At 49.2% G+C, this 21747-nt stretch overlaps 1 protein-coding gene across 6 annotated transcripts in view; it reads right to left on the bottom strand.

Annotated features, from left to right (window-relative positions):
* The window catches only part of Abr (ABR activator of RhoGEF and GTPase), a 199111-nt gene that overhangs the window by 122569 nt on the left and 54795 nt on the right, over positions 1 to 21747 (bottom strand). For 2 of the 6 annotated variants that reach the window (NM_001105814.4, XM_087570575.1), the window contains 1 exon segment: positions 20589 to 20953. The exons of the other annotated variants lie outside the window; for them this stretch is intronic. In NM_001105814.4, coding sequence (NP_001099284.1) covers positions 20589 to 20649 — 61 coding nt within the window. In that variant the 5' untranslated portion in view covers positions 20650 to 20953. 6 annotated transcript variants of the gene reach the window in all.

Consider the following 21747-nt stretch of genomic DNA (forward strand, 5'->3'; position numbering starts at 1 on the left):
GAGAGAGGGAGGGAGGAAAGAGAGAGGGAGAGGGGGAAGGCACCAGCCTCACTTGCTTTATGCTGCTACTTGGACATGAAGTGGGAGTGCAGGGATTTGGACCTCGGCTTCGCAGCTGTGGGATTTCTCTCTCCTCTACCTACAATCCTCTGGAGGTGATAGGCACTCGGGCAGAAATGAGATGTTTAAGATACGCTGGAGCTGAGCACCCAGCCAACACTCATCACTAATCCCAATAATCCTGTGCTCTGGACAAAGCTCTGCAGAAACAACAGTGCGGTCTTCATCCTGGCTGGTTTCCACACAGATCAGGGCACTGTGGGTGGGTGCGTGTGCCCTATACTGACACAGTGATGGGAAAAATTTATTCCAGACACAGGCTGGCTTCCTGGATCCACATCCTGTTCTCTTCCCAGTTCCTCCCTGTGGCCTCCCAGGCTGTGGATCCACTGTATGTTACAGCTCCTTCCTAGAAGCCCTGAGCTCACTGTCTCTATCTCCAGCTTGGGGGCCAGGCCCTGCCCTTATCCTAAGCACACAGAGGTCACGGTCCTTGTTAGAAGCCCCCACACTCCCCATCTAACTATGCCTGGTGCTCCCCGCTCACTCTCATGGATGAGATGGTGAGTTATCGGGTAAGGACCTAGTCTCCCGATGAGTGGACCACCAATCTCCTAATAATCACTTCCTGAGGAGCTCCTTTGTAACCAAGGCCAGGGAAGAGACTAGGAGGCAGGGCTAGGGAGGCCAGAGGTGCAGCCATACCGGAGGGCTCTGGGTAATCCTGTCTTCAATGACTCTACACACTCACTTCACCTTTTTTTTTTTTTTCAGAATATTTGAGTTCTGTTCTTCATCATCTCCACCCCTACCTAATAGCTTTTTTTTTTCCCCATTTGTTTTCCTTTGTTTTGTTTGAGGTAGGACTTCTCTGTGTAGCCCTGACTGTCCTGGAACTCACTCTGTAGACCAGGCTGGCCTTGAACTCACAGAGATCCATCTGCCTCTGCCTCCAGTGCTGTGATTAAAGGCGTGCACCATCATGCCTAGCTACAGCTCTCTTTTCTTTAAAGATTTATTTATTTTTTGTATATGCATTCACTGTCACTGTCTTCAGGCACATGAGAAAAGAGCATCAGATCCCATTACAGATGGTTGTGAGTTACTATGTGGTTGCTGGGAATTGAACTCAGGACTTCTGGGAGAACAGCCAGTGCTCTTAACTGCTGAGCCATCTCTCTCTCTCTCTCTCTCTCTCTCTCTCTCTCTCTCTCTCTCTCTCTCTCTCTCTCTCTCTCCAGCCCTGCAACTCATTTCTTCTTTTCTTTTTTTTTTTTTTTTTTTTTTTTCGGAGCTGGGGACCGAACCCAGGGCCTTTCGCTTGCTAGGCAAGCGCTCTACCACTGAGCTAAATCCCCAAACCCTCTGCAACTCATTTCTTAAAGGGAAAACTTTTTGTCCTGGAGAATTACTGTGAGTCTCTCGAAGGAAGACATCACACAGTGGGTGGCACAAGTCTCTGTGAATTAGTAAGTCTGAAACGGAGCAAGCATCAGGACTTGGCAGCACAGATTTCAGAGAGGTCTGGAGGTCAGCCTGCTGGGGATTCTCACTTCAGAGAGACGCGGGACACTCTCAGTGACTACTGCTTATTGCACCTGGGATAGGTTAACACTCCAGGCGTCTCCATGACAGTCAGAGTGTTAGGCAAGGAAATATAATCTCCCATGTCAGCTCCTTAGTCCAGGCTGTTCCTCTCCGTATAAAGATCACAGGGCACCCAGGCAGTAACTCACATCTCCTGGGAGCAGGCTGTGCACCACCTGCTTTGTGAAATCCACCGTTTGTTTTCCATGTCTTGACCTTGGAAAACAATGGAAGTCTCTGAACTCCTACAGTTGGGCAAACAAGACAGAGCCATACAGCACTCTTGTTAAGAGCAAGAACACAGAACTGGGGATCTAGCTCAGTGACAGCCCAGAGGCCTTGACCCTAGGTTCTAGCCCCAGTACCGCTCATCAAAAACAAACAAACCAAAACACCTGAAGAACAAGAACAAGGATTGCTTACCCACTGTGTCTCCTTCATGGTCTGTTGGGAATAAAGGCCTTCATACACATAAATCCTGGGAAACATGTGGGACTCACAGCAAGTACTAAATTGCTCAGCAAATTTCGATGGCATCTTTCCATAAAGCCCATCACTATTTTTGTGTCAATTCTCCAAAAATCAATCTCAATATTTCTATGACAACTCCCAGAATTTTATCAGCTTGGTCTCTGGGCATAAGGAGAGAATAGCACATAGAAGAGTGTTGTATAACATTTAATCCAGTGGTAGGGACACCAGATTAAACTCGATATATGAGGGCACAATAGTGCACACCTTTAATCTCAGCATTCAGGAGGCAGAGGCAGACAGATCACTGAGTTTGACACCAACCAGATTTATAGAGCAAGTTCCAGGTCAGGCAGAGCTACAGAGTGAGACTGCTACTTAAAAAAAAATAAATAAGGGGCTGGGGATTTAGCTCAGTGGTAGAGCGGTTACCTAGGAAGCGCAAGGCCCTGGGTTCGGTCCCCAGCTCCGAAAAAAAGAGCCAAAAAAAAAAAAAAATAATAAAATAAAATAAATAAATAAATAAAATAAAAAGTGAACATACAGTTAAATGTGAATTTTGGGTAAATAACAAATAGATTTTTAGTATGTATGTATGTCCCAAATTTTGTATGATACAGCATTCTTTTTTTTTTAAAGATTTATTCATTTATTATATATAAGTACACTGTAGCTGTCTTCAGATACACCAGAAGAGGGTATCGGATCTCTTTACAGATGGTTGTGAGCCACCATGTGGTTGCTGGGAATTGAACTCAGGACCTCTGGAAGAGTAGTCGGGTGCTCTTCTTAACCGCTGAGCCATCTCTCCAGCCCCCGATACAGCATTCTTTAACCCATTCATTATTGTCTTAACTTGCTTTGTACTGCTATGCTAACACATTCTGTCAGAGAGCAACTTGGGAAAAAAAGAGTTTATTTGGCTTACACTTCAATGTCCACCACTGAGGAAAGTCAGGACAGGAACTCAAGGCAGGAAGCTGGAGGCAGGAACATGAAGACAGATAAAGGACAGACCACAGAGAACTGCACTTACTGGCTTACTCTCCATCACTTACTCAGCTTGCATTTTATATAACCCAGGACCACATGCCCAGAGGTGGCACTGCCGACGGTGAGCTGGGTCCTTCCACATCAGATTACCTAGAAGCCAGTCTGATAGAAATATTTCTCAATTCAGTTTCCTTCTTCCTGGATGACTCCCATTTGAATCAGGCTACAAACCAACCACCGCATTCTTGATCTAAAATCCTAGGATTTTGTTTGTTTGTTGCTCTTGACCTACATAGCTAGCCTTTCTTTTCTCCTCTCCTTTCCTCTCCTCTCTTCTTCTTCCTCACAATCTCCAATATATCAATCAATAAATTGCCCACACTGGTTGAAGGCAAATAGATGGTCTAAGCAGATCTCAAACTTGAAAGCATCTTATTTTCTATTTGCTAAAAACCTCAGCAACCCTTTCCTGGACTTGATAACATGATAATTATATGTTTTTCTTACCTCAGCGTTTTATAGATAAAGAATGCTCTAAGGAATCAAGAGTGGAGGAAATAGTCCCAGCAGGTCCCCAAGGCCCATGTGTGCACATCAACAGCACCTGCCCTTTGCAGAGGAGGGGACAGGCTGAAGCAAAGAACTGTGTCCCCAGCCTGCTCCTCAACTCCTGCACAAAGAGCAGGAGCTACTGATCCCCCAAACCAGACTCTCAGAAAATCTTCATAGTGGAATAGCCAGGGTGGTACTCAAAGCTCTTCTGAAACCAGTCCTGCCAGAGGCCAGGACCTAAACAAAGAAAGTCCAAGAGAAAACTCAGAAAGCCCCAGAGGAATCCCTACAATAAGTCCTGAAACCATTCTCCAGGGGAGACAGAAAGTGACAGCCAAGAGCAGTTCTGCTCTAGAGCCTGGAGCATCAAGAAAGGCCAAGGCCCACTACTGCCGGGCTCCAGCTCAGAAGGCTCCTTCTGGCTCAGGACTCCTGCACTGAGGGCCAGGCACACACCTTCCCCAGGAGGCCACACCTCTCCACCTCTGATCTCCAGGACTCCACGGCAGCATGTCACCTCAGTCATTCTCAGTTCTATTTTAATTCAGAGGTGTCAAGAAACAACAAATGTTCAAAGAAAGACAACTGAGTCACCTGATTTCACCTCTCCCTGCAAGCCCAGGGTCTATGACTGACTCCTCTGTGAAGAGGGACAGGGAAGGATTCCAGAAACTTCTGGAGTGCTTCTCTCTAGGGCCAGGAATCAAGGTCTAGACCCCACTCCCCAGTAAGTTGCTGCTTGAGGTGACCTTCAGACTCAACTTGGCCTGGCTCAGAACGGCATAAATGAGTGTTACAGGAAAAGAGCAGAATTTGCAAAATGCATGGTGGGTCTGCTCCATGAGGTGAAAGGTTCCTAACGTGGACAGGGCACCAGGAAAGGCTGTGCTAGAGATGAGTAGGCACCAGCCTTTGTACTTGACCTCAGCTGAAAGGCCAAGAGGCAGTCGGAGCTAGCTTCCTACGTCACTCTACAGTGCTGAGATTTCACCCTGCAGGGACTGGGGAGCTGGGAGGTAAAGGGTGGTCACTGGCTAAATGACTGCTGGGATGGGTTTCGGAATCTAGGTCCTTCTCGATTAGGGTGGACATCAGAGGCATCCCTGGAGGCGCTCTGTAAATGTACAACGGGAGGCTAAACCTGCAGGTGCAGAGTGAGAGTGCTCACTTCCACGGGACACTGAGCTGATTAACAGCGCTCATTGGTTGAGGCCAACCCTGAGTTACAGCCAGGGCAAAGAAGGCCTGCGTGCTGCAATCTTTTCCCAATGGCCCGCTACTCTTCTGGCACCCAGCTCTCCCTCCTCCTGCCATCCTTCTTGCTCACAATTCTCTTGGATGCTCGTGTGCTAGAAAAACAGGCTTCCAAAGGAAAAACAGATCGCTGTCTCCAGCGTGATTCTTCGCTCTACCCCCACTCCCAACCAACCACAAAGCTTCCCAAAACCTCCCACCTGCTCAACTCGGGGCACCCCTCCCAAGAACATGCCACCCCAAATTGTATTTCTTGGGTTTTTTTTTTTAAAGAAAAATGTTTTTTTAATTGCATTTATCTGTTCTCTGTGTGCACATGCACAGACGCCTGTGTCGACCAGTGTGTGAAGGTCAGAGGATAATTTGCTGGACTCGGTTCTCTCCTTCTACATGGTGGGTCCAGGGAATAAACTCAGACTGGCTCCTCTGGCACGTTTTAAGCTAGTTATTCTAAGACAACTCAGATGAAGAAATAGCTCTAGGGGAAAAAATGTCATTTTAAAATAAATTTACATTTACAAAGGAAATCTATGTTAGTAAAGCATCTGCGACAGGAAAAGGGCTAGTCCAGACCATTTATTACCTCAGCCATTCTAACACATAACAAAATAACCTGGATTCACTAAACAAAGGCGCCCTAACCCCCACTCCCACCCCCAGCCTGTGCTGTCATCATCCCCAGAAGCCCAAGGCCTCCATTCCTTTGTGTAGCTCAGGAATCGTACTAATATGGAGCGGGTTGGGGTGGGGAGGGTTGGGGTGGGGAGCTCAGGATCCCCAAGGGATCTGAAAACCCCTGGATGCTGAAATCCTTTGTATAAAACAGCATGAGGTGGGGCTGTAACTCATCACACAGCGCTTGCCTAGTCTTCCCAAGGCCCTGGGTTTCACCCCAAGTACTACAAAAAGTAAGTAAGGCACAGGGAGGGGCCAGAGTTATAGCTCAGCAGTTAGGTCACGTCCTAGCCTATGTCCTCCAAACTGTCATCACATGACACATACATGACACATAGTAAAAGTAAAGATGCTGGCCGTCCTGGCCTATGTCCTCCAAACTGTCATCACATGACACATACATGACACATAGTAAAGATGCTGGCCGTCCTGGCCTATGTCCTCCAAACTGTCATCACATGACACTTACATGACACATAGTAAAGATGCTGGCCGTCCTGGCCTATGTCCTCCAAACTGTCATCACATGACACATACATGACACATAGTAAAGATGCTGGCTGTCCTGGCCTATGTCCTCCAAACTGTCATCACATGACACATAGTAAAGATGCCGGCCGCTCTGCTGAGTGTTTTCATTGGTTTGAATCTATGGATGTAGAAGCCACAGACACAGAGGGCCATATGCACACACACACTTCAGCCATCTGAGCATTCTCTCGCATCTTCTGTGGGACTCATTGCATAGGCACTGAATTAAAGTCATTTTGTGCCTGTTCATCTGTCTCATGTCAAGTGCATTTGCAGCTCAGCCACGGCACCTAACAAGAGTAGTAGAAAGGAAAAGGAATTAAATAGCTAAGTGCCCCATCTCCAAATCTGACTGGGCAAGCAGAATGAATGCCCCAAGCTATCTGGGCAGTGACCTAAGGAAGGCATGGGTAGAGGAGGAGCAGATTACCTCCTCCATTTAAAAAGCACAGGAACGATTGGTACTTGGGCAGGTAGGGGAAGTTAAATGGGATATTGTTTGTGAAGTGCTGAGAACAGTGTCTACCATCCTCCAAATACAGTCTCCAAGGATAGAATCTGGCAAAGAGGAACTGGTAACTGACACAAACACAACTACACTGTAACACGATAGGTAAGGAGGTGCTAAAGGATGTGGCTCAGGGGAAGCTCAGCCAGCATCTTGTTAAGGGGAGCACTATAGTCAAGCCAGGGAGGCCTCCTGGAAGAGGTGATGACTGGGGTGAGCAGTTCTCTAGAAGCACAGGTTTGTTGCTGGACAGGGAGAAGTCTCATTGGTTACAGCATGGAGAGTATGCTGAGATACCGGGGAGTCAGAATGTATAGCGAGGGGGTCTCTAGGCATGGGGAAATCTTAGGGACAGTTTGGACCAGATACGGTTGGGACAGAATGGCCCTGTTGAATATTCTGAGAGAAGCAGAGGCAGATGGGTTGAGTTTTGTTCATTATTCCTTTCTTTAGTTTAGGGAATCATGACAAGGAAAAAAAAAAGTCTGCATGTGCTCAAGATATGCATTTGCCTCTGAATACTTACAATCTGCAGTTGGTTGAACCCACAAATGCACACCCAACTGGAAAGGTCTGAGGCCTTTGCCTCCAGGAAAGGGCAAAGGATGCTTGCAGGCACCTGCTCCAAGGCCCAGGCTGTAGAGACAGCCCACCAGCCACAACCAGCCCGAGAAGAGTCCTCAGGCCACAAACAGCTCTGAAGGCAAGCTTGTGTTCCTTCCTTCCCTTCCAGGGAGCTAGAGAAAGAAGTCAGTGCACTTTAGCTTTCATTCACTGAAGGCTCTGCACCAGGGACGGAACGCTGCTCCTATTGCCTTTCAAGGTGCGCACCCCTCAAACCTCCAAGTCAGGGAACATTAACTCAGGAGATGCCTCAGGGTCAGCAAAATGCTTGTCAGCCTGAATCAAGGGAGAAGGGCCACTTGATCAACTGAGTAGAAGACCAGATGGTCTCTCATTAACCCTCTCAATGATGCACTACAAAATTAACAACCGTTTCTGCTCCATTAACACCATACTTGGCCTATCTTGGGGGGAAATGAAGGTGGGAGAACATGGGTTTATGTCTAGACAGAGACACTCATAAAGACCAGATGCCTATGTGGCTGCCACTCAGAAAAGAGGGAGACCCTGCGTGTCCCCTACAGAAGATTCCCCCAAGGCAGAAGTCACCAGCAGTGATTAATCACAATGCCAGGTCCCCTTTCACCCTTAAAACAGGAGCAACAACCTCCCGTAGAATGATGTGTCTCTCAGACTCCTGTACTGAATGAAGGCTTGCTTGGTTGCTGGTTGACAGGCTTCTGGGAGGTGAATAAACCATGAGGGCTTTAAATTCAAGATCAGACTAATCCATTGATGGACTCAAAACTTGATGGCTTTTGGGAAATGGTTAAACGCAGGAGGTAGACCACCAGGGGTGTATCTCATTTCAGCTTCTCTCTGCCATGTTCTCTTACCATGTGCCCTGCCTCACCATGAAGGAGGCAGTACTGATGCTAAGGTCTTGTTCCCCAATTGGTTCTTGATTTGCCAGTAAAAAAAAGCTGGGGGCTAATTGCTGGGCAGAAGGTACAGACAGAACTTCCCGGTCCCACAAGGTAAAGGAGACACAAGGAAAGAGAGAGGAAGTTTCTGCCATGCTTTTGGAGGGAGAAGAGCACAGCAACAATGTGAGGCCTCGGGGGAGGGGAAGAGCTGGGCCTGTGGCCACTACTACAGACAGGGATGTCTGACAGCGGTAGGTGGGACCAGCGTCCAGCAATTATGCCACGAAAGCAAGTTGTAAAGGAACAAACTGTGTGTGTCTTTTGTCCAAGTATTCAAGAGAAGCCAGGTGGGGGCTGGTAGTGCAGCCCACTTCCCAGAGCAAAGGCAGATAGAGCAAAAGGGAAGCCGGGTGGGGGCTGGTAGCACAGCCAGTCCCAGAGCAAACACAGTAGTAGCATAAAACATCACTTCACGTCCAGAAACAGGAAGCCAAGTGGCCAATGGACTGAAGCTCTGAAACCTCAAGCCACTTTAAGATATTTATGTGGGGACTGGAGAGATGGCTCAGAGGATATAGTAGCTGCTGTGTAAGCACAGGAACTTGAGTTCAGATCTCCAGCATACACTTAGAAAACAAACTGCGGCGTCATGCACATGTAACCCTAGCGATGGGGAGCAGAAATGGGGGTCCCTTGGGACTGGGGAAATCCCATCTAGCCAATCAGTGACTTGCAAGTTCATTAAGAGACCCTGCCTCACCACACGTGTAGCATAGGCTTTTAATCACAGCAGTCAGGAAGCAGAGGCAGGCAGATCTCTGTGAGCTCAAGACCAGCCTGGTCATGAAGCAAAATGTACGGCTTATGTAACAGCTTTGCAGTCCTTGGACTTAACACAGCACTTATCCAGTACCTATCTGAAAAACTAAGGTTTAGTGCCATAGAGGAAGACACCCGATACTAGTTATCAGTGTGGGGTGTGTGGCTGGCACATGCACACACCCCCACACCCCCATCCCCTGTTGCACACACACTGAGGGGGAGTATCTATGTGAAGTGTTTGTCACAGAGAAGATAGACTGATTGACAGACTGTGAGGATTAAAAGAGATCACGAGTGTGAGAATGTTAGCTCAAGTCTATTTTGGGAGGGGGGGGCGTTGCAGGAGGATTCTTAAGACAGGGTCTCACTATGCAACCCTGACTGGTACTCACAATATAGCCCAAACTAGCCTTAAACTCTGTGAAATCCCCTACCTATGCTACAATTACAGGTGTTTGCCACCATGCCAATCCAAGGGTTATTTTTACTTGCCCAGAATCTAAAGTGGCTATTCCTAACTTGTGGGTCTCTACCCCTGGGGGGTGGGGAGGTTGTCATATATCAGATCCTGCATATCAGATATGTACATTAGAACTCATGACAGTAGCAAAATTACAGCTATAAAATAGCAACGGAATAATTTTATGGTGGAGGGTGTCACTGCAACTTGAGAAACCGTATTAAAGGGTCACAGCATCAGGAAGGGTAAGAAGCACTGTTCTAAAGGAACAGAAAGGGTCTGACTTGGTTCAGAATCTAGTCAGCCCTCTCTGGTGAGCATAAAGGATTCTGGGTACTCTTACCCAAATGATGTCCCGTGAACCAGCAGTAGCACAGCAAGGGTACCTGTCAGAATGCATAGCCTCTGGTCTCATCTAAGACCTACTGAATAGAGCTCAAATGATCCCTAGGAGGTTCCAATGCACAAAGTAAGAAGCTACCCCAGGCATTTGGTCCTAAGCAAACCATCTCTTTTCCTCTCTGTCCTGGCTACAGGAAACACTAGGGGTAGATGGAAGTAGAAGGCAATGCAGAGGGGTCATTTGCTAGCGTCTGCCTGCTAGTCATAATGCATGGTTAAGCCCAATCACACCTTAAGAAAATCAACTTTCCATATTTGTAAGGAGAAAAGACCCCAACAGGAACCAGCATGTCTTTAATGTCTCTATCCTCCGTCTCCCTCTCAACAATGAAGTGAAAAGGCCCAAAATTAGAACCTTCCAAGAGCAACAATGTTGCAACTTGCACTAATAATTCCACGGAGTTTTCAGTATGTTTACTTGTAACCTTTTACTTATTACAAATGCAGCATTTCTCATTTGTTTCCTAAGTAAGTCATACCTTAAAACACTAAATCAAATGGAAGAAAAACATTAAATCTGTAATACCGGGGCAAATGTGGCAAACCCCATGGCAGTAGCACATTAATGACCGCAGTTGGCTGAGTTATTGCTCCCCAGCTAATAAGAATCCTTTAATATCAGTGCCATTACTTTGTTTTAAACACTGTCGATCATGACCAACACTTCTGTTCCTTATTTAAATGGGGAGGAATGGAAAGGAAAGGCTAGGAGGGTATAAAAATATGAATTCACTGTGAATTTGCTAGAGGAAGGACAGTCAGTGACGGAATATGAACAGTTCTGTGAATTTTTTTTCCCAGTTTGTGTAATGCACTGGCTCACACCGAGAACAGATACTTTATGTAATGGCTTTAGAGTCCACAGAGTTGGCAAGTCACTAAAAGGAATGGTAAGAGGGTCAGGAAGATAGCTCGGCTGGGAAAATTACTTGTCCTGCAAACCTGATTATATGGGTTCAGACCTCTAGAACCCATTTAAAAGTCAGACACAGGGGCTAACTTGTAATTCCAGCATGCCCTACAGTGAGGGGGAGACACAGAAGAATCCCCTGGAAGCCCTGGGGCCTGCTAGTCTGCAGTCCAGAGCAGCTAGCCTAGAGTACCAAGCACAGTGACAACCAGGAAGGACAGGGTGGAGGGTGAGGACAAAAGCCAAAGTTGTCCTGACCTTACTGACCTTACCCAACACCTCCCTGACCCACCTACCCACACTACGGTATATGTGCACCCTCACATCAACACACACACACACACACACACACACACACACACACACACACACACACTATTCATCCCTTAAATACTTAAAAAAACAATCGTAAGGGTATAGAGCTGACTTTTTTGGTCAGGCCACCCATGAGCAAATTCCTTTATTAATGCTGCATCCAGACCTCCCATAACTCCCTGGTTCTTCTCTGCTGACACATAAGGAACACACAATGCCACAGAACACTAAATCGTGGGTATTCCCCAACCCTGCTTTGCTCCCTCGAATCACTGTTTCCACCTTCACAGAGCAACCCCGTGGAGACGCACCAAAGGGAGGGTGTATTTTGGAGGAATGGACTCCATCACTAGGACCTGCTCTCCTGACCTCGAATCACTTTTAGAGTTGGCAGTTTTAGAGTGGGGTCTTCCCAGAGAGACTCTGCTCCCTCAGAAGAATATGAAGAGAGTGGCAGGAAAGGGCAGGAAGAGCAAAGGAAAGCTCTGGGTGGTTGAGGGGCAGGCAGCCACGTAGCAAGGCTGAGTCTCTGCGGGCTACAGTCTGGAATCAAGTGGGGGAGGACTAGGAGGCAGGAACAGAACAGGACCCCAGGAAGAAGGCTGCTGCAGAGTGGTGGAAGAAGAGGGCTCAGGAGGGAATAATAAGGCCTTAGGAACAACTGGAATTCTGTATGTGTCCCCATAGAAAAACACGTGCCTGAGATGCAGGCGTCCCTCTATCCCTATACTCCAGCAAGCAGAGGTTCCTAAAAAAAAACACTGCTGAGTCAATACAGGATGTGAGCTGTCCTTGAAATTTTGAACACCAAGGGGAAGAAAGAGACTGGGACTGGAAAGCTCTCCCCCAATTCCGTGTGCATGGAGGGGGGAGGGGGAGGGGGAGGGGTGGAAGGGTGGGGGAGGGGCGGAGGGCGGTGCGCTGCTGCCTTCCTCCTTTGATTTCTGCTCAGCCTTTCCTCCCTCTGCTCACCACACACAAACCCTTTGTAACATAAGGTCTTTAGTCTTATCCGGGCCTTTTTGGCCCTAGCCAAAGGTGGGTAAGGGTCCGAGTCACCAGGCTCAGTCTTTCCCCGAGGTCCACCACCTCAGTAAGAGACTCCCTGGGCCTGGGGACTTCCATGGATGTAGAAAGTGGGGCTGGAGGCTACTACACCTGAGTCACATCACCCCTAATTAACATGCTGCACTGGGTAAATTTAGACATCAGCCAGATCTCCATCCAACAGGCCCTGGGCCTGGGCAAAGAACCTTGGTACTCAGTGGCCTGATTTATGGCTGAGGGTTCTTTATTCTCCTTCTGGGGCTGTGGAGGTGAATTTTAAGAGGTCCAAAAGCAGGGCCAGCACACTGTGGCTCTGCCAAGTCCTCTCTTCCAGTTCCCACTTCTTTACCCTTATCCCCAAGTGCTCTGAAAACAAGGCATTAAGTACACCCCAGCCCCACCTCCAAGCCTAGATTCATGGCCTGTCAGTCTCTCTCCCTCCCCTGCTCCCCCTTCTCATTACCAAGTATCATTTCTTGCTAATAACCCCCAAAATGGGGTCATGCAGGGATATGGGTTCCAACTATCCTCCCTTGGGGGAAGAGGAGCCATCCCTGGGAAAAGGCAGCCAGTCGGTGAGGCACATAAAGAACCCCTAGAAGATGAGTCACTCACCATGGAGAAACAAGAATCAGTCTTGGTAGTACTTGCCTATAGTCCCAGCTACCTGGGAAACTGAGGCAGGAAGATCAAGGGTTTAAAGTCAGCCTTGTCAAAGAGTCCGGCTCAAAATAAAGAGCACAAAAGGGCTGGAGCCCAGCAGTGGGGGCGCACACCCTGAATCCCAGCACTCAGAGGCAGAGGCAGGGGGACCTCTTGAGTTTGAGGTCAGCCTGCAGTACAGAGCAAGTTCCAGGTCATCCAGGACATCCAGGGCTACACTGAGAGACCTTGTCTTGAAACAGCAACAAAGGGTGAGGGTTGAGGTGGAGTGGTAATACAGCTCCGTGGTACAGCACTTGCCTAGCACACATAGGCCTTAAATTGAACCCTCGGCACCGCCACCACCCCATCCATACACACACACACTCCAGAAGAAAATCTTCACAGTTGTCACACTGGTCGGCGATAACCAGATCTATGCAGTTCAGTGAAAGGGCAGCTACTGGCCCCTCACTGATCCATTGTGGAAAGTAGAGCATGTTTTTTAGGGTCAGGCTAACTTTATGTTCTACACCCAGTGCCTCCTCCAGCTTGCCGGCCTCCAGCTAATCCCTACCCTCCAGGTTTCTCCCTATCACACAGAGGATCTCCACCTGCACATGAGTGAAGGCTTAGAAGAGCAGTGGTGACGCACGACACTCCTTTGCCAGGGCTGGCACACAGTAGGTGCTGGAAAGCTTTGTAGTATTGACATTCGGTAGGAAGCTCAGTGGTCACTGGAGTCAGAGCGGTGAGATCTGGTCAAATGCAAGCTGAATCTCTCAGCTCCTCCCTGTTCTCCTCTCTATCAGGAAACGATAAACAAGTACCTACCTGTGGGGGGGGGGGGGGGGTTTAGAGATAACCCACAGAAAAACGTCTAAGATATCTGGCACATAGTAGGGCTAATTAAATTGTACGTTTTCTTTACTTCTTTCTTTGGGTTTCATTCACTAGTCCAGGTTATCCTGGAACTCACTCTGTAGCCCAGGCTGGCCTCAAAACCATGCTGCAGTTTTCAGCTGCTGGGTTTACAGCATCCACCTCTGAGGAATCCACCTCTAAGGTACGGTTTCCCGTAGCCCAAGCTCCCTAGACAGCTAAGCATGAACCTTTCAGTCCTCCGGGGTATCACCACACCCAAGTTTTGTGGGGTGCTTTGGCTTTATCCCAGGCCTTTGTGAAACCTAGGCAAGCCCTTTACCCACTGAGCTACATAGCCAGCCCCGACTTCCAATTTTGCTAAAGAAACCAGAAGGCTAACAAGATGGTTCATTAGGTAAACATGCTTGCTGAACAGGCTTACCAGCCTGAGTTGAACCCCCAGAATCCATAAGAAATGTGGCTCCATAAAGCTGTCTTCCAGCCTCCATATGCAAGCACGGCACACATACCCGTATACATTCACAAGCACAGCACACGTGCCCGTATACATTCGCGATGCACACGTGTATTCAGTTTATTTCCTCAAATGGAAAAACCTAATTTCCCTGAGTCCAGTAAGATTCACAGATTATTTTTATTGGAACATGTAATCCGGGGAACCAAGGAAGAGGTTTCTCTTCAGAACTCCTTTTTTTCCTGAAGAGGCCTCCACTAGGTGCCATCACAGAACACATTGCCAGCCTGACATCAAACTTCATAAAGGGGCCTTTTTTCTTAAAATTATTTCTTCAACGAAGAGGAGAGGAGAGGAGAGGAGAGGAGAGGAGAGGAGAGGAGAGGAGAGGGAGAGGGGAGGGGAGGGGAGGGGAGGGGAGGGGAGGGGAGGGGAGGGGAGGGGAGGGGAGGGGAGGGGAGGGGAGGGGAGAGGAGAGGAGAGGAGAGGAGAGGAGAGGAGAGGAGAGGAGAGGAGAGGAGAGGAGAGGAGAGGAGAGGAGAGGAAAGATAGAGGGGTGGGAGGGGAGAGAAGAAAAATGCTCAGGATAAGCCAACAATATCCTCGGTATCTGCAAAGAAAGAAATTGGTTGGTGCTGTGTTGATGTCCCCTCCCCCCCCCCCCCATCCAGGGAGGCAACTAAGCCTAACTACACCGCATCTTTATGCTGTGTAATCTCGATCCATTAAACTCTGACTGCTGCCTGGGAGGTAATGCCCAGGAGGAAAAGGTTAGCCCAGCACACTAACAGGATCAGCCTTTCAATCCCATGAAGATAATTACAGCCACATCCTTCCCCAGAAGCCCCAAGCAAACCCACAGGTCCCTCATCAATCCTAGGCTCCCCAGGTACCCAACCCCTTCTGCAGACCTTGCTCACTTAACGCAAAATGACACCTCCATGTCATGTGGTCTAAGGGGACATAAAGGCCTAGGAAGAGGGGACTGGACTTGACCAACTAGGTCACTACAGAACTCGCTCCAGCTAGCCTCATCTCCAAAGGTCAGGTAACCCTGATGTTTTCTAAACAGCCCAGGAAGCCAGATTCATCTCTTGTTCTGGTATGTGCAGTAAGAAGAGAGGATAGCAGTTAAGCACAGGGCAGGAATCTGAGGGAGACCAAAGCGGATCTGAATAGGGACCAGACAACTGGTTGCCCCAGCTACAAAAAGTCACAGGACCATTAGAGATACCACCTCAAAGGGCTCTTTCCAAATGCCTTGGAGGACACAGGAACAGGATCTAAGCATCTATCATCAGCTTCCAAATGGGTATTATACAATCAGCCCACTGCCCTGTTTCCTTCTTCCTCCCTACTTATAAGATCTAAAGAAGGTTTTACCCAAGATTCAAAACCAACATAAGACTCCTGCTACCAACCATGGGTCCTCAAGCCTCCAACTGACTAAAATCTGTCCCGAAGAAATACAAGGTTGAGACAGGCTAAGTCACACAGCAAAGCAACTAAGAAGGACTGGAAATAAGGCTTATTTAGCAGAGCCCCTATACAGTATGCATGAAACCCTGGTTTAGATCTCCAGCACTGTATAATACCTGTGTTGGGGGGAAGGGGAAGGGGGTTAAGAGTTCAAGGCCAGCCTCAGACAGGCCTACATGCACTCCTCATTCACAAATCCAGGCAACCCTCAGAGAAAAGTGCTAAGTCGCTGAAAGAACATAGTGGGCCACACCCCCACATATCATCTTAGCCCACTATAGCCAAAGCCTCACCTGAGGTGCAGGAAATGGGTTATTCTGGAGCCATTTGAAGCCTAGCTCCAGATTTCCCCCAAAAGACTCAAGCCTAGTCAAACAGTTGCAACACAAACGTAGCAGAGAAACCTTCCAATCACAGGCCCTGGCAAAGCATAGGACTCCCCTGGAGGGTCTCAAAATTCACTACACACTATTACAATTACCAAACACACATGTCAGGAAACTAATGAATGGGCCAGATAATGTGTTTCTGGGATTTCTGGTGGAATCAGAAGTTAAAGGAGCCAAAAAACACAGGAGAAAAAAAAAATTCTCTCCCTCTCAGACTCACACCACCGAAAGCTACTGAGGCTTTATGCATGAGCTACTATACTAGCCAGGTACAGTGGGCAGAGCTGTCAGAACATTTGCACAGTATTCTTGCTATCAGTGTGCTAATCCCAGGTGTAAGGCTCTCACAGAACCTGTTCAATAACGAGACTGTGACGAACTGGACAGCCAGGAAGTTCAATGGCACACCTTGTCCTCAAAGATGTTAACAGAGATGCTACTTTACAGAAGTAGAGTGAGCACAAGGAAGGTACAGAATCATGCCAGGGTATATACTGTGCCTCAGACAACAGCTAAGCATTCCACCCTGCTCCCAGAACAAAGGCAGAATGGATTTTCTCAACATCTTCCCCGCAGTCTCATCAACCCCCAAGACGTAACTTCTAGCCAATTCCCCACGAATGTTCCCAGCATTCCTTCCTTTTTCCAAATAACAGCAGCAATGGTCATAACAAAAAAAAAAGTTTTATTGAACAGATGACCTAATTATTCTGTCAGTCCTACCTCTGAGACTCCAACTGTCATAACAGTTAAGGACCGGTGCTGATGAGAAAGAGTAAATTAGTATTCGGCAGAAGAGAACGCCAACCTGCAGGTGTTGGCTGGGACATAAGGAGCAATCGGATGGAACCTGGCTGAGGGAGCTACTCTGATTATACTCAGTGCTAGCAGTTTGGTCCTAGGATGCACAGTGAACACAGGAGCAGGACGGGACACTGAGATGGGCTCAAGCTGATCTGGAAATGGGTTCTTATCCCACAGCCCTTGGCATACAGGCTGAGTCTATAGGGGGCATAAGAATATCACAACAGATAGTCTTTGAATGCTACTGGAGTAGTTGATTCTATAAGGTGGGTTTCTTGTTAACTACAGATGGTCATGTTCTGCCTTCTACAGAACCGAGGAAACCACAGGGTCTTGCTTGACCCAGTAGGGTAGGTATGTTTGAGATCTGTACGATATTGCTTGGGATAAAGGAAGTCAAAATGGCAAGGGACGAGACCTGAAAGGTAGCCCTGTGCCTCCCTTTTAGATCAATCTAGAGCACGCACTTAAAGGTTTCCCATCTGAAGAGGAGCTAAGTGATGAGGCTGCCTGGTGCGCACATGTGTCTTAGCTCAGACCTGCTCAGACGCCTGCTTCCACTTGGGAGGGACAGGCAGGGTTTCAGAGTGTCCTTGTGTTTGTGCTACTTCACAGAACTTAATTTAGTCCAGACTCCCTCCATGGTACAGCAGAGAGGGTAGCAGTGTTTAGCAGAAAGGGTGACTGATTAAAAGGCATAGAGGAATTATGAGAAAAAAAATAAAACAAAAACAAGCCCACAGAGACTCAAACCAGGCACTGGGAAGGAGTCAAGACAAAGCGTTGAGGAAGGACCTTTATATCCATTATTACATCTACACGGAAAATGGGAAGTCAAGAGGCAGGAGCTGAGGTGGTTTTACCCTCAGCTGCTGCTTCAGGCTATTGGGGCCAAGAACCCTGTCCCAATCAGTTCCAGATCACGAGGGCAGTTGGGATCTACCACTTCTTCTGACAAATCTCCATGGCCCAGCCATTTAGGACTCCACTAAAAATAGAGGGGATTTACTGCTACCACCTTTGCAAGGAGTGTGTGACAACCACCAATATATCTACCATCAGTGCACACCTTCTGGCACAGCTGCAGACACCAGAGAGAAGAGACCAATGACAAGAAGTCGAGAGGAAGGGTTGGTGGTTAGCTGACAGGAGTAGAGAGCCACTACTAGGTTAGGAGGGAGCCTCAGTCAATCTGGCATGGACTACGAAAGGATGCCCAAGGTCCTACAGAGACACAGAACGATATGGTGTCAAAGTTATCAAAACCACTTACCCTGCTGGATCATTTCAGGGCAACCACTGAGGAGAGTTCTATATAGAGAGGTACTGCCCACCGCATGATAGGACAGAGTCTTGAGTAAGCTCAGACACACTGGGGGACACTCAAGTCCTCCTCAGTGGCCAGGGTATATGATCTGAATTCCCTCTGTCCTTTATTGGCTATGTGATTTTGACTAAATTATTTAAGTGTATTCAACCTCCCTTTAGAGTTCTGAGGTTTGGAAATAAGAGGTAGAAAGTACCCAGCACAGTACCTGGCACACGCTCCACAACCTGGAAAAGCTGTGAGTACTCTTACAGAAATGTCATTCACACTGAGCCTCTATAACTGAATCGCTTCACATCTCTAGGGAGTTGCACTGGCTGCCACGCGTACCCCGTTTACAATTCCTGGATCTAGCATTCGTGGGGACCTGTGAGTTTGGTAAGCAAAAAGCTTCCACAGAGGCAGAGGAACTGCCCTGGGAACCACAGAACCACACTGCCAGGCAAATGACAGCCTGGGTATTTGTTTAACTTAGGTTCTTGTCAAAAAGAAAACTTGATGGCTAACAGCCCAAATATGACTGCATAAAAACCTCCCCAGGAAGCCTTCTGTTACAGACTCCCAAATAAGCCATTCCAGAAGCAAGGCAGGGATTCCGTACACTATGTAAAGTCCATGCCCCTGCCCACCACCTCACCCTCCAGCTGCCCCAGGGTCTTATAATAGGTTAGATGCCAAGCTGTCAACATGAGGACTGGTTTATAAAGCACCCCCAAAGAGGCCCTTGGCCTAATTCCCTTCTCTGACATTGCTCTAGTCAAGAATTCTCAAGGCAATTTTGCTTCTCAACTCCAGGCTGGGGCTGGGGACTTGGATGGTCAAGTTATAGAATTATCTTTAGTAATATAGAGAAAGCCACAAATTGCCTTCCATAGGATTCTATGCTTTGGGAAATAAGGAAATCAGGGATGGGTTTTGCAGAGAGCCAGAAATATCCAAGAGCACAAACTGCAGATGAATATGAGGCATTGTTATGACTGATTTGCAAGAGCACAGCTAAGCAGAGGTCACTAATCCGTCCTTTGAGTCAGGAGCTGATCTGCAGCAGGCCTCTTAACAGATGTGTGTCCCCATTTGCACAAACACACATGTGCACACACACACACACCCCACAGCTGTGAGTCCTGACCTTCACCCAACCATGCTGGCCTCTACTGGAAAAGAGCAGATGGACTGGCTGGGTTTGGCCAGGATGGACACCCAGGGGAACCAGATTTGCCTCTTTGATGTTGAAAACCCAAAGCAGAATGAACTATCACAAGGAGAGCTCCTAGGAGAAGGGGGGGGAGGGTTGAAAACTGGGACAAGAGGCTGGGTAGAAAATATTAGAAGTACAAGCCCAAAGGGAGCAGAGGGCAGAGGCAGCCCCCAAAGGGATGCAGAGGGCAGAGACAGGACCCAAAGGGATGCAGAGGGCAGAGACAGGACCCAAAAGAGATGCAGAGGGCAGAGCCTGGGTGTTGGGTAATGCAGAGACTTCAAGGCAAGGCCTCCAAGCTCAAGACATCATCTCCTCTAACCTCTAGAATATGACTGTTAATAAGGAACTCAAGCCAGGTAGACCCTTCAAAATGTCCTTGTTTTAGACATCTAATGTTCAGTCACTACCTAGTCGTATCTGCCTCTGGGCTAGGGTGTGCTAAAAGAGAATGGGAGAATTCCCAGCATTTCCATAGGTAAGAGCAAGTCCACGGTCTTTCCTGGAGGCCACCAGGAACATCTCTCTACACCATAGAATGCCAATGAACTAAAGAGGGGGCGGGGAGGGCGACACGGGCAGTGCCACCTAAGGCATGGAAGGGGTGGTGGGAATAGTTCCCATCTGAGTAAGTCCCAGTGATCAACTACACATCCCCCAGGCAGTACAAGAGCAATCACATGATCATGGCTGATTTGGGAATGAGGGGGTGGAGTACTGGAGGGATTTTTTTCCCCCTTCATTTGCTTTTCTTGGGGGTGGTGGTGGTAGTGAGGAGAATGGGGGCGGTGATGAGGCTGGCAAGGAAGACTGCTGAGCTAGGAGGTTGGTTCTTTCATCCAAATGGCCCCCACAGAGATTCGTACCTACAGTCTGTCTCTTCCAACCTGATCCCAACATCAACCCGAATCACACACCGGAATGCCCGAGATAGTAAACTAGAAAGAGCCAAAGACTTTTCCCAAAATGGCCTTCCTGCTTCAATGTGAGGAATAAAGCTGCCAATTCTGAAGGCCAAGGTAGAGCCCTAAAAAGGACGCTTCCCACTCTCAGAGCGTTAGAGTGCTGGGTTATACAACAGGTGGGAGGGGTGACACAATCCCCCAGCCCCGGTCTGTTTAAGTCTCCCCACCCCCTTTAAGTCTGCTTTGAGGACTCCATACCGCTCCTCCTCCTCCTCCTGGCTGGCTGCACACCTGGCGGACCATGGCCGCTAACACTCGCCCGTGACCGGGTGCACCTGGGACCCCGAGGGCAACAGGCTCCTCAGAGGGTGCAGGGTGTCCCTCTTACAGCCCCCGTCCCCCACCCAGCGACCCATGGGCACACGTACTGCTGTAGAGGGTGTCGATCCAAGAGAGGCGCGGCAGGCCCCGGTGGCTAAGCGGCTCCATGCCCGCGGCTCCGTGCGGCAGAGGCTCCTTGGTCAGATGGGAAACCCGACCCTCATCGCACAACAAAGGAGGGAGGGCGCCGGCGGGCGGGGTGCCGGGAGGGGCGGCCAGACTCGGAGGTCGAAGTTGTGGAGCTCAGGGTGGAGGCGGGAGAGCCAGGGAAACAGGTAGTAGGGAGGAGCAAGCCGGAGCTGCCAAGGTGAGGACAGGGGAGCGCCCCCGAGAGCTCAGTGCTGAGCTGTGGCAGTCTCGGCGAACCCGCTGCGGATCTGGGAGCCGCGGCCCCGCAGCCCGCGCGCCAACTAGCAACTTCCCCGGGGCTGCGCGGCGCCCGGGGCGGGGGGCGGAGGCGGCAGCCAATCCGCGCGAGGCTCAGCGCGCCCACCCCCAGCCGCAGCGGGCCGGTGGGGTGTGAGAGCAGCCCGCAGCCCCACCGACGGCCTCCAGCCGGCGCAGGGTTCCCGCGGGGTCTCCGGGCGGAGGCGCAGGGCCAGAGGCTCCCCCTCCTCCCCCAGTTGGGCTGAGCATAAATTCTGGCAACCCGCAGACTAGGGAAACCTATGGACCCGCAGGGGTGACATCACCTGCCACCCCAGGATCTCTAAGCACGATTTCGGGACTGGTGCAGTTGCCAGGCCCCACCCCTAGACAAGCATGGGCAGCACAGCGTGGCCTGGGTTAACGTCCTGCGCCCCGCTGGAAGGCTGGGCCACCCAGGGATTGTTTTCTTACCAAACCTTGATCTTACAGTGCACCCGTTCCCCTACCAAGGGGGGGCGGCTGAAGTAAGGCGGCACCACTGGGGTCAAGGTCATCACTGGCATCAGAGGAAGAACCTATCTCTCACATGTGCCCCTTTAAGTACAGAAGCCCCAACTGGACTCTCCCAATTCCTCCAGGAGCCCTCTGGCAATTCCTTGGCCTCAGCACAATCACACAGGAGTTGAAGGAAGATGGAGGGTCAGATACCTCAGAGAAACAAAATTCTAAACAGTGACCTCAACAGCACTGAAGGCTTGGGGGTGGGGGAGTGATGACAAGGGACCCATGGCAACTTCCCCAACTTCCTTGAGCCAAATGACTTGGAGACAGAACTGG

The sequence above is a fragment of the Rattus norvegicus genome, chromosome 10 (genome assembly GCF_021556685.1).
Source record: "Rattus norvegicus strain SHRSP/BbbUtx chromosome 10, alternate assembly SHRSP_T2T, whole genome shotgun sequence".
Taxonomy (NCBI): Eukaryota; Metazoa; Chordata; class Mammalia; order Rodentia; family Muridae; genus Rattus; species Rattus norvegicus.